Raw genomic sequence first — 17,819 nt, 5'->3', positions numbered from 1 at the left:
AAAAGTATTTCCATACAGATATATTTCATCAAGAATTTGGTATGTAAATGTTTTTCTCTCTATAACAATTAAAAACATTTAAAACTAAATAACATCTTGACGTTCAAACTGATGAATGTTTTAAAAATGAACAAAACATGATTTCATATTCATCTGCAGAATGTTAAATTTCATTTTGGTATAGCATTTTCAAAATAGTTCTTCAGGAAAAACCTGTACTAAGATTTGAATATAACAGTTGTTTTTTATTCGTTCCGTTGCTATCGTTTGGCGTTTGATTTTTTCTCAGTTTTGTAGAAGTCCCCCGTTTTTTATTTACCCTTAAACTTATGTTTTACAGTTTTTTAAATGCCACTGACGAACCTTTATTCTTTAAAAATTCACTAAAACTAGGCATACGATGTTAAAGTTCGTAATTAAAATGCTGTATTTGCTAAACTAAATATGAATTTATCATTTATGCAAACAGAGGTAAATCATCACACAAATGAAACTTTACCAAAAGTAAAAATTGTACATAAGCTGCGACTAAATATTGTGTCTGAAAGATTTTTTTGACAAGTATGTTAGGAATTCATTTAACTATATCTTGACGTCATTTGATATCAGCACTACTAATTTTAAGCAAACCTGTCGTAAAAGCTATATACTGAGCACGGAACCCAGAATCTGTGACACCAGCATCTGAATGGAAGTGAACCAGCATTTGCTGACCTGTTGATCTGACAATGCTATCCTCTGGAACGGTTCCACGTAGTTGTAGCAGTGTTTGTTGGTTTACGGAATAGCTATCATATACCTATAATCAAATAGATTAAAAGATTTTTGAAAAGAACACGTTGTATACCTTCATGTTAAATTCTAGTTAAATTGTCAAAGATATCTGATTGATACATATACAAGATTGCTAATATAAGTTAGGGTTAGTAAAATCCATAGGGCGTGAGGCCGGAGACCGAATACCCAACGGATTATATTCACCCTCTATGATCCGTAGGGGTCACTAGTTAACTTGATTGGTGTAATTTGTTTGCGTTATTCGTTTGAACATATCACTTTTATAAATTTAATGTTTGCAAAAGTAATAGTTATTCTAAATATTAAGGATTTTCTTATCCCAGGCATAGATATACTTGAGCCGTATTTGGTACAACCTTTTGGAATTTTTAATCATCAATGCTCGACTTGTGTAGCTTTCTTACTATTTTGACCTTAGTGTCTCTGATAAGACTTATGTAGACCAATCGCGCGTCTGGCGTATTAAATTATAAGCCTGGTACCTTTGATAACTACAAAAAGGTCGAAATGTACTATTGTATTGTTTATTTGTGTATTTTTCCATTCTGAATGATTTTGCATTTATGTGTATTATAGTCCTGTTATGTAATATTGTTTTTTTAGTGTTTTATTTAACATTAACATAGACGTGCGAGGTTTTGCTAGTCACAAAACCAGGTTCAATCCACCATTTTTTCTTAAAATGATCTGTACCAAGTCAGGAAAATGGCAGTTGTTTTGCATTGTTTTATGATTTTCGTTATACTTCAGTCGTTGTACTGTTTTGTTGTCTTCCTTTTATGTGTTTCCGTGGGTTTAATGTTGTACCCCGGATTTGTTTTTCTTTCAATTGATTGATGACTTTCAATCCGCAGTAAACTACTGTTGTCTATATTTATATTCAAAATATGTAAATAGTTTATGTCCCGCAATTAAAGCACGGTTATTCGATGTAAATATATAAATAGAAAAAAAGTAGTACGAAGTAATTACTTCAAGGATGTTATTTAAGAATAGAAATGTATGAATTATAAGGCAGTGTACTTCGTTAGTCATATAGTAAACAGTACGGTCGCTACCATTCCCACTACAGTTAGACTGATAAATATACCAACTTCTAATGAATCACAACAGCTTTCCGTTTTGAAATCTTCTACGATGAGTTGTATAACATGATCTGGTGGTGCATTGATTAAATAGTAACAGTCAGCATTGTTCTGATAATCATCAGGATGGTTTGGAGAGGTAAATGATTCTGTCATGTTTGTAAAGTAGCCACCACAATCTGCACAGTAAACAAAAACTGATTTTAATATTTTTAAATCCGATATGAACGAATCCATAATATTTAAGCGGATCGAAAGGGGAATTTTCGTAGCGTTTGGATTAAACCTTTATTTATGCGGGAATGCAGTATTCAGGATTTAACCTAATATGGATTATTTAGTAATTTGGTATTTTTTAAGGAATTCAGGATGACACCCCCTACTACCGATCGTTATCAAACTATAGGAAATTAATGTGAGCAGTCTATGCAATTACTTTTATTTAAAGTTATACATTTTGTGTTACTGTTACTGATCAACAGGTACACTATTAAAGATGGCAAAACACCTTGACAAGTACTTTACAGGAACTTCAGTCCCACCTCTTTGAATAAAGGTTACTACCCCAGTTCAGTTCGTTAGTTTCTTATTAAATAACCCTGTCAATTTGATTCAGTTTACCCTAAGATTGATTTTGTATGAGGAATACAAGTTTTAATCCGGTGTGAATAAGAACTATATGATGGCTGAAAGTAAAACTAGTGAAATGATAAAACAGGTAATCTCTCTTTCAAAATAAATATTTGTAACTTACTTGGACTAAATGCAAAATAATACGCTTCAAATCCTGAAAATGCTGAACTGTATAATGTACTAAAATGCACAATAAGTTTGTTCTCTGTTGATGTTAGTATTTCATTGGAACCAGATTGTTGTGATTCTAGTAAGGTATAACTTGAGTCCATTTGCCAATCATACACCTATTTTACATAAATCAAATATATATTTAATATCAAATCAAGCTTCTATCTAACCGATTTTAACAGTGACCTTGGACTGTTTTAAATTGAATTGTACTGTGCATATTGCTGTGTGTTTGTGTATTTCACTTAATTTTACACTGGCTTCATTTTGCTTAACAAGTACATATTTATGTTCAGGGGCAAACTGAAGAAGCATCTTGGTGAAAAGTTTCCTCGCTGCGTTGAAGGAACTTTGTTGCCTACGCTCATACTTGTCGTCTTTATTTTTGGGACTCAATTAGAAATCAGTAAAGACAGCTAAAATAACCAAAAAAGATCACTTACTAAAAAGAAAATTGGGGTCAATGAGCAAATTTTTAACGCATTAAAATGGATAAATCCAGAGGATTCCGAAAATCTGACAAACATGACAAGAGAACATCCTTAAGTAATGTGTTACATATATGTCATGCATTTCACTGAAAAGTATCTTTGACAAAGACAGGAAATGACTGAACATCCATTGACATTCTTTTTATCATATTGCCGTTACTATGAAAACAAGAATTAAAAAAAAATGATATTGTATCCTACAAACTGTTGCTGAGGTTGCTGGGAAAATGAAAAAAAACAAAAACAAATTCATTGTCTCCTTTTCATCATATCTATTGCCATTCTGAAAATGAGTTATCTCTTAAATTGCAATCCACATTAGGTAATAGTAGGTGATACTATAGCTCTGTTATAGATTCGAGGTTAGCTGTATTGGACCCAAAACTCGGAGAGACGAGGGCAAATACAGTCAGTTCATATCATTTTTAATAAATGATTTTGATTCTTTGATTAAACTAAGAAACGTACCGATACAGATATTCAAATATATATATTTTTTTTTCGCATTTAATGATTTCACAATTGATTTTTTGTCAACATTGTCTCATGTAATTTCTGATTACTCGTCAAAGTACTTAATCTAATGCTATTACAATTCATTGTATCTAGTAAATATAAAGTAGTTAGGAAGAACACATCACACAAATATACTCTTGGACTTAGATGGCCTGCAAGCTGATCTTTGATCAATGGAAACGAAACATTGATAATAATCCAAAGAAGTACTTGAAAAGCTGTGAAGTATCTCCGTTTTAAGACGTTCAAAACACCGAACACCATTTAAACCTTTTTATATATTAAGTGAAAGAATATGATACAAATGTATTTTATACATAACGCTACGTCCAAAGTTAAGTAAGCTTAGGCGTAAGAAATTTGAGACCAGAGGTGAGCTTTCCGTATTAGCCCATTGGCCAATACGGAATTTCCGTATAAGCACGGTCCGAAAAAGCAATATTAACTCTTGACTTATATCGACAGGACAACGTCGTTAGTATTGCATATGCTGGTTTATCTGTATTAGAACCGATTTGCTCATATCATTTAATAATAGAGTGTTTATATGTACACGACGTTCTATATTTAGATAATTTCAAAACATTCAAAATACTCACAACTATCGAGTCACAGCAATTTTGAAGTACAAAATCTTTCAGGATAAGCTGAACGAGATATCCAGTTGGAACTGTGATGTAATACAAACAATCCGCAATGTAATTATAATTAGTGGGATAGCTAGGTGAAGTAAATGTTCCCGTCATATCTGTGTAATATCCACCACAAGCTGCAAAAGTACAATTGAAAGCAAATAATAAATGGATGTTGCGTATAAAAATTTCTGCTTACATGCAACATAAATTTTTCAGACAGACAAGTTTCAGATGTATAACATTAATGCATTACTTACAGGTACTCATGCTAAAGTAATATGCCTGGAATCCGGAATCAGTGATGCTGGTGTCTGAGTGGAAATAAACGAGCATCATATTTTGTGTTGATAAGGTTGTTACGTTTGAATGAGATCCTCTTAAATCTAAAAGTAACGATTGGCCGTTTGTATTTCCATCATAAACCTGTTTAACAAAAACAAAAAAAAAACCTTCATGAAAAACAGAGAAAAAGCCTCAATATGATTTGCAAAAAATTCCTAAAAAATCATGATAATTTAATTATTCAGCGATATATTGACAATGGACCTATTTTAAGTTAACTCTTTTGTGCAGTTTCTTATATTTATATGGGGTAAAAAATTTCAAAACATCATTAACTACCTATTCTAACAACGGACTCTGAATTCTTTTAAACTGAGTTTTACTGTCCGTTATTAATGTGTGTTTTTGTATCTATACTAAAAATAATAACATTTACGGTACCAATTTTCATGTACCAGATGCACATTTGACAATACATGTCTCTTCAATAATGCTCGTGGCCAAAATATATGAAATCCAAAGCTTATATAAAAGATGAAGAGGCTGAACTAGTATGCATTGTGATTGATGACCCTTCTGAAGCACGCAAACCAAGAAAACTAAAGTGGGAAATTATGCAAATATGGCATAGTACACCACTTTTAAACCATGTTTATATTCGCGTCAAATAAATATGTAAATAAATGAAATAGAAATAGATAATACGTCTACCATGATAAGTTTTTAATAGTATTACAGACTCATATTTGTTTCACTTTCAGTTATTCATTTTTGTAGCTAATAATTTGAAATAAAGAATTCTCGTGTATAATAGGTTAATCTTATATCTTCAATATAGTGCCTTTTCTACAAATTCTGAATGATACTTGCTTATGTTTTAGTTTATTTATATCTGTAGTAAATAGTCTTATTACCATGATTACTGACAAACTATGTAGGATAAGGTTGGTTCTATAATTGTATACAATATATTCATTGTGTAAGATAAATGATAAAAGTTAACATGATGCAAAGCAACATTGAATATACATCTCTCCACCTTAGAAGAACCATTCCTGGAGTATTTAATACACATACAAATAAATGAAAATTACTTACCTTAACATAGTCACAACAGGCCTCTGTTTCTAACTCCGTCACTACAAGGTTAACAACATAGCCAGATGCCACTGTAATGTAGTAAAATGAGTCTGCACGATCAGGGTAGTCGTTTGGGAAGCTTGGAGAATAGAGAACACCAGTTAGATCACTGTACTGTCCACTGTAAACTTTGTTGACATGAAAAACAACATAAATGTTTAATCGAGTATATTCTGGTAACAACTTGTTAACTTTTTTTTTAATACCTGCTAGAATGTTACTTATTTCATTGATCTAGAATTTAATCAAAATCGGTAAAATTAATGTACAGACAAATTCGCTCAGTAGGTATACAATACAATTGAGTTGGTAACGGACCAACTTAAAACTTAATCTATGGTGCGTATACATTGATAATACGTTAAGCCTGGGTAGCGATCAGGCGCTAGGAGAAGTATATTGTATGTAGTTTCGTTCTTAAATCTGACGATGTTTCTTAAATATCTCATTCATTCTTAAGAATGTACAAAATCTCGATGCACTTTGTGTTTAAATATTGTGAATGTGTATAAAATGTCGCGAGTTAAAAACTGTACGGAAACAGTATTAAAGTTTGTTAGTCTTCAAAATTTATCTTTTTATTTTATTTTGGTAAAAAAAATCGTGTTTACCTTTCATACCCATCGTTATATTAAAAACATAAACTATCAAAACGCATGTAGGTTGTGTGGTAAACATATCAAATCAAGTGCAAATATAAATTCAAATTACCAGGATTAATGGCTGAATAATGTGCATGAAATCCATAATAAGATAGACCGCCATCTGAATGGAAATATAATAACATCATGTTCCCTGTTGACCTGGTAATTCCATCACCTGATATGGATCCACGTATATCAAGTAGAAAATCCGAACTAATGGTATCACCATCGTAAACCTGTTATTATCATAAAAATATTCTAAATATCTTTTTTTAATTGTTCAATATTCGTTTCAGAAGACCTATAAAAAAAGGTAAGACTAAGAAGACAAATAGGCCAAAATCTATTGGACTGTTTTCTGCTCTTATGTAGGGTTGTTGTCTCTATGATAGATTCCTCATTTCAATTCTCCATTTTATGTCTAAACATGTGACAACTTTATGACTAATATTCTCCATCGGATATCACGTAGTTATAAAGTTAAAACGCGAACAAGGTGGAGACCCTATATGTTTAATATTGAGTTAGTAGGCGTGTTCAATTAAAAAAAAAACAACGGTAAGAAGTGATGTCTCTCTATTGAATAAAAACGCGGTTTTCGAACACTCTGAAACAATTCGCCCGCACAGCACAACAGATGGAGAAGTTGATAATGAACGATTGAAAGTAAATGCAAAATACACATTAAAAGCTAACAAGTTGTTCTTCTTCAATTGAATTCCAGGAAATCTAACAATGAAAGTTAATACAATATTTGATAATCATCGATTTTACCATTACATGGTATAACAGTATATCATTAATAATTTTAAATATGACGCATTAATTTGTGTTTGAATTTTCTCTTACCCTAACCATATATACGATATCGCTAATGATTACCTGTGAAAAAAGCGGTAAAATGCGATATAAACCAAAAACCATGTCGCATTAGGATGAAGTAATGTTAATCGAGGAATACGATGTGTTGCTCAATTACATGTTGGATAGTCCTTACTAATCAAATAAATATTTAGTGATCAATATTTACATACACATGATACAGTAGTATAATAAGTAATGATTCTTTAATTTGATTGGATACCATTTGTATATATGAGCGTCGTAAAATAGCAATTACGTGCCAGATAATTGTGTCGAATTTCTTTCTTTTCCGGTTAAATACAATAAAACATACCGTAAGAAAGTCACAACATGCCTCTGTGCAAAAATCATCAACAGTAAGCTGTATGATATATCCTGTCGACACCGTTATATAATAGTAGCAGTCTATGTTATCAGGATAGTTAGAAGGGTAGTTTGGAGAAGTTAGTGTTCCTGTCACGTCTGTATAGTACCCACCACATTCTGTAAATAATAATTTATTTTTGTACATAAATATATTTAGAAAGAACTCGCCATTTCGTTTGTAAGGAGGTTCCTCGTTTTTTTTCAACGATACATTATAATTTAAATTAATTCAAAATTGTTTAAGATTAAAATGTGCATTTTTGTGAAAAAGGATTTCAATGCAGTTTTCAATTTGGGTAATATCAAAGGAGATTGATGTGCACTTTACATATAATACATTTGTACAAATTATATTTTCTTTTTTAAAGCATACCATACAAATCGCATGATTTGTCTTACAGAAAATGTCAGGATGAAAACATTTACATTTCTCTTGATATTTTTCAATCTTAAAGCAATCAAAATTTTAAACTCCAAATTATGTGTTTCCTTCTATGTTTCTTTTATCTTTCTGTGAAATAAAAAGCTGTTGTTGATTTCGATTATTTAAACATGTTTGAAATGAGCAATATTGCAAAGCGAATTGACATATGGATTAAACAGCAACTAATAAATGCACACAATAGTCAGGCGGCGCTTCACTTTTTTTTTCACTCTTTGTGATTTTCTTTAACTATTGTGTTCTTCCCTGTGTCCTTATAGTACTCACTTCTGGGATTTTGTCAGTAAAAACAAATATCTAAACAATATATTGGAAATAAAAAGATTACTATAAATCAAACAATATACACTTATTAATGTTATTCAATTGGTAAATATAATCATGATAAAGTAGTCACTGCTATAGTTCTTGGATGGTGTAAACTTCCCACTAACACCATACACCATTACACCATACATCATACCCCATTACACCATACACCTTGTACCATTACATCATACACGTTACACCTTTGCACCATACACCTTACACGTTTCACCATACACCATTCCCTATTCTATCTACACGATCCGAGTGTTTTCATATGAATAAAATGTGAAACGGCCAAAAAACCTTTTAGGCTAGAAGTATAATTTAACATGCATAATATGGTTAAACGTTTGTAGGCATTCAACAAACTAAATTTAAATATGTCTTCAGTTGAAGTCTATATGTTGCATACTTTTGGTATGCAATTATGTGTGAGTATTGTATGTTTGATTACCAATGCCGTATACTCAACACCCCCCTGTATTAACGTACCTGAACTCTGTGCCATGTAATGAGCTGTAAACCCGGATTCAGAAGTACCACCATCAGAGTGAAAGTAGACAAGCATCTTATTAGTAGTTGATATGGCTGTTCTGTCGTCTGGAATTGATCCTTCCAATTCAATTAGAGATTCTTCATTTTTTGATATGCCGTTATACACCTGTTTGTAAAAGAACATAGAACAGAATATAATTATTCCTTTACATGCCATGAAAGATAATTTACCAAATTTATTGTTGCAGTTGGCAATGGTTGACCTAATTTTAAAATTTAATATATGTCCATATTAACAAAGCTTTTCAGTTTACGAAAAATTGTCATGTTCGATATTTTTGTAAAATTTCAGATATTGCAAATTCGCGATTCAGTTTTGTTCAGAAAACTTGCTTGACGTCATTTCAGTAGTGTTAAATAGTTTTTATCACAATTCAGTATGTTTTCAGTATTCACAGGTGAATAACTACGTTACTGTCTGAACCAAGATCGATTAGATTTTATTTGACTGCAAGCGAATTATCTGAACACCACTGAACATACTGCTGTAGACTGATAATTATTTCGTTTTAATAACTTTCCATTTTATCATGTTTGTTTTATAACTTTCGATATGGTAAAACTTTTTCATCGATTTATGAGTTTTGAACATCGATATATTACCAATGTTATTTCAACTGATCGGGCGGCGTTTACTTTTTAATTTGCATAAGGACAGTCTATTTGAAGATGTGTGTGAAAAGGATGATTGCCGTTATAATTATAACTGATTTCTAATCACCTATCAGTGTCATCAAAGGAATTTACAAAGAAATGACTGGACACCTCATTGATGAGCTTATTCTAAAACACCTATCTATAGATGGACTGGTTTATTAAGAGCGAACCGGTTAAACTCTGCCCAGTCAAGTGAAATAAATTGAGTAATACTACTGTTGCTTTTATTTATTATTCATTATAATTTGATAGCTTACGGCTTCTTCGACCATTACCGTTCCTTGAGGATATGTTATTTCAGAAACTTTTGCATGATATATATGACAACTTTTTTTTATATTTCAAGTCAATAGTATATTCAACATCGCATCCAGGGACAATAAGCAGATACTAACCTTAACAAAATCGAATCCACTTTCCGTTTGAAAGTTCTTAAAAATTATACGAATAACAAATCCAGGTGTGACGGTTATATAATAATAGCAATTACTGTTTATAGGATAACTGCCAGGGTAGTTTGGTGAATTGAAAGATCCAGCCATTTCATTGTAGTATCCACCACAACCTTTGAAACACAAATTGTTTAGTAAATTAATAGTTTACAAAATTTTCATCAAACAGGATTATATGTGGTATCAGAAAACAAAAGAGGTCCACCTCTCTTTTATGTATAAGAATCGTGGTTTTATATGAATTTCCAATTTTTCTTTTGAAGAAGTTCAAAAAGCATATTAGTCAAAATTTTATCAGGGATATTCCATCATAACTCTGGAAATGTTCTTTTCTATTAATAAAAGTTTGAAAAGGATAAAACTTAAGTTGAATATATCTTTTAATTATGTAAGCTTACTTTGACTTAAGGTTATATACTGCGCATCAAATCCATAATCTGTTATTGTACCATCTGAGTGAAAATGGATCATCATTTTGTTTGTTGTTGACATTCCCGCAGTACCTGCTGAAACATGTCCTCTTAAATCAAGCAGCAATTCTTCGTTTATTGTAGTTCCGTCATATACCTGTGTATTCATTGAAAATGGATTAGATATGCATTGATAGCATTATCAAGATCGAATGTTCTAAACAATGTTGTTCACTGTTACATTTTGTCTGTTCTGTTCTAGATTGGCTGTTAACGCCGATTCAGATATGATTCTTCATCGTTCCTAAATTGGTATACAGTTTATTTTACCTCACCTATCCTCTTCGTGCCGCTCGGCAATTAAGGCCATATACAGTTTATTTATAGTTTTTTATATTTTTTTTGTAGCTTAGACAAGGATGTTGAGGCACCAGATCTACAGTTATAATCATGTTAATAAAGAATTAAGAATGTGCATTCTTTTTATTGCAGTAGCCGCCAGTTATACGTTTTGGACGAGTGAATGAACTTTTGTATACTAACATTACATCATTCATTCAAACCATTACCTTCAGATAATCACAACAGCTTTCGGTACCAAAATCTTTGATTATAAGCTCTATTATATATCCCGTAGCCACTGTGATATAGTAATAACAGTCAGCTGTAAGAGGGTAGTTGCTTGGATAGTTAGGGGAGATAAACGATCCTGTCATATCAGTGAAAGTTCCACCACAACCTGTGTAAAAAAATGCTTTGTTACTTCGTGAACTATATTATGTCCAAGCTTTCTGACATACTGTGGTCGTATTGAAAAAAAAAAAAGTTCATTTTACTCTTTAATATCCAAAAGATATTTTTTTCATTTTGATATTTTACAAATTTAACTTGAAAATGTGTATGATGCTTCAAAATCTGTTTTCGCAATTACGCACAAACATTGAAATAGAAATGAAATAAAAATACAAATTTGCAATGTGTCAAAGAGACAAACCCGATAAAAATTAGGAAACAGCAAAAGGCAACCCAATCAGTCTTATCCCGCACCCGGACCGGAAGAGGAAATTATATGTGAACAATAACAAATATTTATAAGTTGCCTTACTTTAGTATGTTATATAGACGAACATCGTTAAGAATTTTTTTATAGCATATATTTTCATAACTGTATTGTGTTATTTTAAAACCTTATTTTTACCATTTAATTTTTATCTCTATTGATATTAAAAAGTACATATTCCTAAAATATACGAAATACATTTTTTTAATTATTTGAATAAATATTAGCTGCATCATACCTATATCAAACGTTGTACCATTTAATTACTGAACTATAACATTCCTGTATAGAACTAGTCAAAGGCACTGTTATGGAAACACCTTAACATGGATCGCTAATACAAGATTTATCACTTTTGCTTTTTAAGCCGTATAGAATATCATGAATATGTAGATTTTGGTTTCTTACAAAACTCGAATTTTTAGTCCGCTGTATGCGTAATAAAAAAACTCGTGTCATATGATCTGCTTTTTGTTTTCATTTGATGTGGAATGAGTTTTTTCAAATTTTCTTTGCTGTGCATCGTGATCTAAAGTTGGTGTTTTGGTCTTTGTTTTGTGTTTCGTGACATGAAATTGTCAGTTTGTCTTCAACTCATTGAAATGAAGGTTTTTTATGCATCCCTTTTTAAATTTAATGTTAAGGTAATAAAATCCACATTACCTGTACTTGATGCAACATAAAAAGCCTCAAATCCAGAATCAGTCACACTTTCATCCGAGTGAAAATAAATCAACATTTTACTTCCAGTTGACCAAGCGACACTGTCACCAGGTGCTGAACCTCGCAATTGTAACAAAGCAGGTTCGTCGACAGTATTCCCATCGTATACCTATTTTAAAAAAAAAATATTAATGGTTCAAACTAAAACTTTTTATAAAATATATTTACAGATGTTCGTAGACCTACAATCACTTATTTTTTTCCTACAAGACTTGATTTTGTACTTGTTACAATTTAAGGATACTAAGTAACAGGATACATTTGATATTTCAAACGTTTATTTTGAATCATAAGCAAACGAACTTAAATATATGTTTGTATTAAAACTAAATCGGAATTTAGTTGCCATGCCACGTTCGGTAACTTATGACATTTTATTTTCATATTTTTTGTTTGTTTTTGGAGAAGGTTGTGCATTCTACGTGCATGTTGTTTTACTGACTGTTTGTTGTCCTCTAATGTTTGTTTTGTCAAACGGGTTGATATATCTTTCACATAAAAAGTCAAAGAACAAAATTAAGAACTTCGAGGTTAATTCAAAACGGAAAGTCCGTGATCAAATAGAAAAAAATCTAAATCTCGAACACATCAAACGAATGGATAACGACAGTTATATTCCTAACTTAGTATCTGTATTTACCTATGCTGAAAATGATCGATTAGACCAGGTTTTAAAGCTAGCTAAACTTCTCACTCGTTTTACAGTCGAATTAAACCTTTTGTATTACAACGATGTGTGAACAAAACAAAAAAAAACGTATAGTTGTTAATTTCTGTGTCATTTGGTCTCATGGTTTGAGTTGTTTTTATTAATGATCATACTATAAACACAATTGAAATTAATGTCCAAAATAGGGATACAGCAATCAAAATTGTGTTAAATAAAGGCAACAGTAGTATACCGCTGTTCAAACTAATAAATACATCGACAAAAAACAAAATCGGGGTAACAAACTAAAACTGAGGGAAACGCATAAATATAAGAGGAGAACAACGACACAACACTACAATGTAACACACACAGAAACGGACCAAGCATCAGACAAAATCCCACGAGAATAACAAATATAAGATCAAAACCAAATAAAAGAATTTGGGATAGACAAGTACCGTGACACGTCTTATAGCAATGACAATTTACACTCAAAAATAAGAGAAAACAAACGACGCAACGTTAAATTGTAACACATACACAGAAACGAACTATAATATAACAATGGCCATATTCCTGACTTGATACAGGACATTTTTAAAAGAAAAATGGTGGGTTGAACCTGGTTTTGTGGCATGCCAAATCTCGCACTTTAATGGCAATGTTAAATATAACATTGAAATGACAACATAATATTACAGGACTACAATACAAATAAATAGGAGAACGTATTAGACAACGAAACACATAATTAATGAATAACAAAAAGCATCAGGTTTAAAATTCAATACGCCAAAAACGCGCCTCGTTCACACAATACTCACTAGTGACGCCCAGATATAAAAGATCGAAAGCGAAAAAAAGGGACAAAGTAGTAAAGCACTGAAGATCAAAAGTTGAAAAAGGTTGTGTCAAATACGGCTATGTTTTTTATGCTTGGGATAAGAACATCCTTATTATTTAGAACAATTAATGCTATTGCAAACAGTAAATTTTATCAAATGAATATAACAGATATACATAATGAAACTGAAGTATTAACTCATTACATAAAACAAACACGAATACATAATGCAAAAAGACCAATACAGAGTAGACGCACCCGACTCAGTCCAGGCCTCAACGCAGTAAATTATGAAAATGACGTCACATACGATGGTGAAAAGGCATTAAAAATTACGTCACATATGAATATATGAAATTTCTGAAACAGCAAAAAAATGATGTCACACATGAAAAACTATATCTCAAAAGTAAGATAGAATAAGAATTGTTTAAGTATTATATTGCATTTAAACACAAGACATATTGCAATACTTATTAATAGCAATTAACTATAATATATATATGTCCAGTTTGAATCCAACTTCAAACGTAAATTATCGTACAGATTACGTTGACCAAAATTAAATCTAATAAATGACGGCGGTGATTAATTTTTCTTTCCATAACACATAAATATAATAGAAAAGACGTCTAAGTTTTTTTGAAAACGAAAAAAAATATGTCATTATGAAACAAAAAGTCATATAGACACAATATACTAGCATATACCAACATATTATTTACTATGGTATTTTCTACCTGAATTGATTGAAACGCTTGCAACCTTTATTCCAAGAATGTAAATACAAAGCGAGATGATAAGGAGTAGAAAAAGGCCTTTTAATAAAACACATAATATAGTGTCAATGGTTTATCGTTGGTTCCTTGTATCATTAATGAATACTACTTATATCTAAGAACAAAGTTAAATCACAAAAATACCGTACACTGAGACAAATTACAAAAGGAAAATCAAAAGGTCAAACACATCAAACAAATGGATAACAACTGTCATATTCCTGACTTGATGCAGGCATTTGGTTATGTAGAGTTATCAAGTAAGCAAAATATTCATTTTTCATTAAATCTATTGACTGATTGCGACGTTCGAATTTCTTACACTGTATATATATATATACATATATGATTAAAATGTTAAAGCCGATAACTATCTATAGAACTTTTTCAACACACATACCTTCAGATAATCACAACAACTTTCTGATTGGAAATTCTTCACTATAAGGTTGATTGTATACCCAGCGGCAACGGTTATATAATGATGACAATCTGCCTTGATAGGGTACTGATTTGGATATCGTGGAGAGTTGAAGGATCCGGTCATCTCAGTGTAGTATACATCACATTCTATTATTAGAAATGTTAACTTGTAAATAAACACTTAAATCTCCTGCCTTCAAACATCCAAATGAAGAAGATTATTTCAGTCAAATGACGTATTCGAAACTAAACTTCAAAATGCACATATTTCTGTTTGCATGTTACGTGTTCAAGCCATATAATTTAAACGCCATCAAAAGCCAAAATTACACGTCAAAAAATTGGTTTCTTGTAAAGTGTGCCACATATTGATCTATAAGTATATTTGCCTTATTGTTGATTATTTAGATGGCCTATCAGAACAACCAAATTCTAAATAAAACGGAAAAAAGTGTATTACTACGAATATTAAACAGTTTTAAGTAAACTCTTACCTATTTCTTCTGAACCCGGTAGTAATGCAAATGAAGCATCTAAGCTATCTGTAAAGAGAGACGATAATTTCAGTTTTTTTTTATTTTACTGATGGGGATAGTTATCAAAGGTACCAGGATTATAATTTAGTACGCCACACGCGCGTTTCGTATAAGACTCATCAGTGACGCTCATATCAAAATATTTATCAAGCCAAACAAGTACGAAGTTGAAGAGCATTGAAGATACAAATTTCAAAAAGTTGTACCAAATACGGCTAAGGTAATCTATTCCTGGGATAAGAAAATCTTGAGTTTTTCGAAAAAAAGTAATGTGTTTATTTTAAGTTTTCATAAACTAGAAATCCGACATTGACATCATAGGCAAAACAACATATCTATTTTGAGAAATAAAAGATTATTTGATCGTCACAAAAAACAATTTTGATATGTACGTATTTGTTTTCTTATTTGAAATGAACTACATATTTCTGGAAATTTCTTAGTTAAACTCTTAGAAATAGGGTAGGAATATTTATAGAAGCTTGCAGTTCGGTACTTATTTTCCTCTGTGTTTTTTTTAACCACTGATAACAAATTATGATTCAATTCGCTTTGTTTAAGGCTATTATGTTGTCATTCGAAAATCCATAAATAATTAATAGATGCAACGGAATATAAAATGCAATATCACCGACCACAAATACTTCATTTTAATGAGATATAATCAGAATTTAAAGTGTACAAGTAACGAAGTAAGCTTTCCTTTAAAATTTGCATTCGTATGACGTTTTGTTTTGTTAAAACGTAAATCCGCTAAATCATTCATAAAATGTTGCCAAATTTTATACATTTTCGAAGCTTTAATGAATTATTTCATTTAGGTTATATATGCATTAGAATAGAAACAACCGGTAGTGCCCTAATATCTTTCCAATACATACATAAACTCAAATAAAACAAAACAATAAATTAATATTGACGATAACCTAGAAAGCTAGAAAATTCATACGCATCGTAAATACAAATGTTTCCATATTTTCTTTGAAAATCAGGAAAATGTAATTATGTATTCGTTTTTAATCGCAATTTTCTAAAACTCCCGGGATCCATGCATACATGTGTATCGTGCATGAACAGATCACAGCGAAAGTAATTAAAGTAGTTTCAGAAAAATGGTTTATCCAAGTGTTAACCAAAAATGAAATTCAAATCGACCAATCCATTTCAAGTATTTTTAGATATGCAAATTATATAAGTATTATAGACTTATAATATAACTATGAGCATATTTTAAATAAGATCATGCAAATCGAACAAACAAATATTTCAAAATAACGTAGCACTGTTTGCTTCATACGACATGTAAAGTTTATAATTATCAAGATCAAAGATTCAGTTAAGCCCTAACGTACCCAATTGTGACTGTTCCGATCCATTTCGAGGTGCACAGATCACAGCTGAACTACAAAGTGTCACAACCAAGAAATTGAGCATCTTTCCTGTAACTGTAATGAATTGAATAAGAATTAACTTAAAAATTGAACAACAAAAATGAATGGATAGCATTTTTGAAAAATTTCAAGGGCTCATCTGATCATTTTATTTTATTTATTCACTCAAAAGCACTTAATTAGATTGATATCTAAGTCTATTCAAATTTTGCATACGGCAATGCAAACCTGGAACTTATTAAAAATGTATGTAGCACTATAGATTTATTATTATTTCTGTGATATCAATTTTCGTTGAAATTCTTGGTAAAGGTATATCATGAGTTTAAATTGTAAACAAAATACAAGTTTCAGAAAGGCTTGTATGCATAATAGTGAAAAAACTCAATTTAAAAAAAAGAAATCTTTCTAAATCAACAATGTGTATCAATATATTCCGTTCCCTAGGATAAATTTTACCCCAAAATAAAATATTTACCCTTCAGTCACTATCGCCACTACGAATACATGTTTTGGACATTCAAAATATACATAATTGTTTAGACATACAATTTACAGATAATGTGTGCTAGTTGTAGATGCCTTTGTGGTATCATCTTTTACTGTTATTTTAAATCAAAAGTCTTAAATGTATCGTTAGTAGTAGTTATTACCTCTCTCAGTTGACTACGACTGGTAAAATATTTCAAATAAGATCTTATGGTCACCCTACTAAATGATTTTAGTGGAACTATGTTGGCCGCTTTGCTATTTATATTAAGTGAAATGCTATATGCATCTATCTAATTCCTGATACTTAAGAAGTTATTATACCACCTTTACAATTTGTATCTATTGTTTATTGTTTAGCGTGTTTGATTTGTTGCAAATAATTGCATTGTAATTAAAAATTAATCTGCCCTTCAATGGGACTTAGATTGATTGTTAAGACTATTACAATCTCTATCTGTGAACTTTATCA

The 17,819-nt window shown here is 31.0% G+C and overlaps 1 protein-coding gene across 1 annotated transcript in view; it reads right to left on the bottom strand.

Moving 5' to 3' along the window:
- LOC139499511 (cubilin-like) overlaps positions 1–17,615 on the bottom strand; it is a 36,929-nt gene extending 19,314 nt beyond the window's left edge. Inside the window, exons 1-17 of the mRNA XM_071288220.1 lie at positions 17,512–17,615; positions 16,820–16,912; positions 15,426–15,473; positions 14,909–15,078; positions 12,174–12,342; positions 11,020–11,189; positions 10,439–10,607; positions 9,984–10,153; positions 8,869–9,037; positions 7,573–7,742; positions 6,463–6,631; positions 5,710–5,879; positions 4,587–4,752; positions 4,294–4,463; positions 2,638–2,803; positions 1,893–2,062; positions 631–799 (exon numbers count right to left, since the gene is read on the bottom strand). Of these exons, the coding sequence (XP_071144321.1) occupies positions 631–799; positions 1,893–2,062; positions 2,638–2,803; positions 4,294–4,463; positions 4,587–4,752; positions 5,710–5,879; positions 6,463–6,631; positions 7,573–7,742; positions 8,869–9,037; positions 9,984–10,153; positions 10,439–10,607; positions 11,020–11,189; positions 12,174–12,342; positions 14,909–15,078; positions 15,426–15,473; positions 16,820–16,901 (2,497 nt within the window). The 5' untranslated portion in view covers positions 16,902–16,912; positions 17,512–17,615. The remainder of the gene's footprint in view (positions 1–630; positions 800–1,892; positions 2,063–2,637; positions 2,804–4,293; positions 4,464–4,586; positions 4,753–5,709; positions 5,880–6,462; positions 6,632–7,572; positions 7,743–8,868; positions 9,038–9,983; positions 10,154–10,438; positions 10,608–11,019; positions 11,190–12,173; positions 12,343–14,908; positions 15,079–15,425; positions 15,474–16,819; positions 16,913–17,511) is intronic.
- Between the last annotated feature and the right edge of the window lie 204 nt (positions 17,616–17,819).

This window comes from Mytilus edulis, chromosome 12 (assembly GCF_963676685.1).
Source record: "Mytilus edulis chromosome 12, xbMytEdul2.2, whole genome shotgun sequence".
Lineage (NCBI taxonomy): Eukaryota > Metazoa > Mollusca > Bivalvia > Mytilida > Mytilidae > Mytilus > Mytilus edulis.
This window is presented reverse-complemented; position numbering and strand designations above follow the sequence as displayed.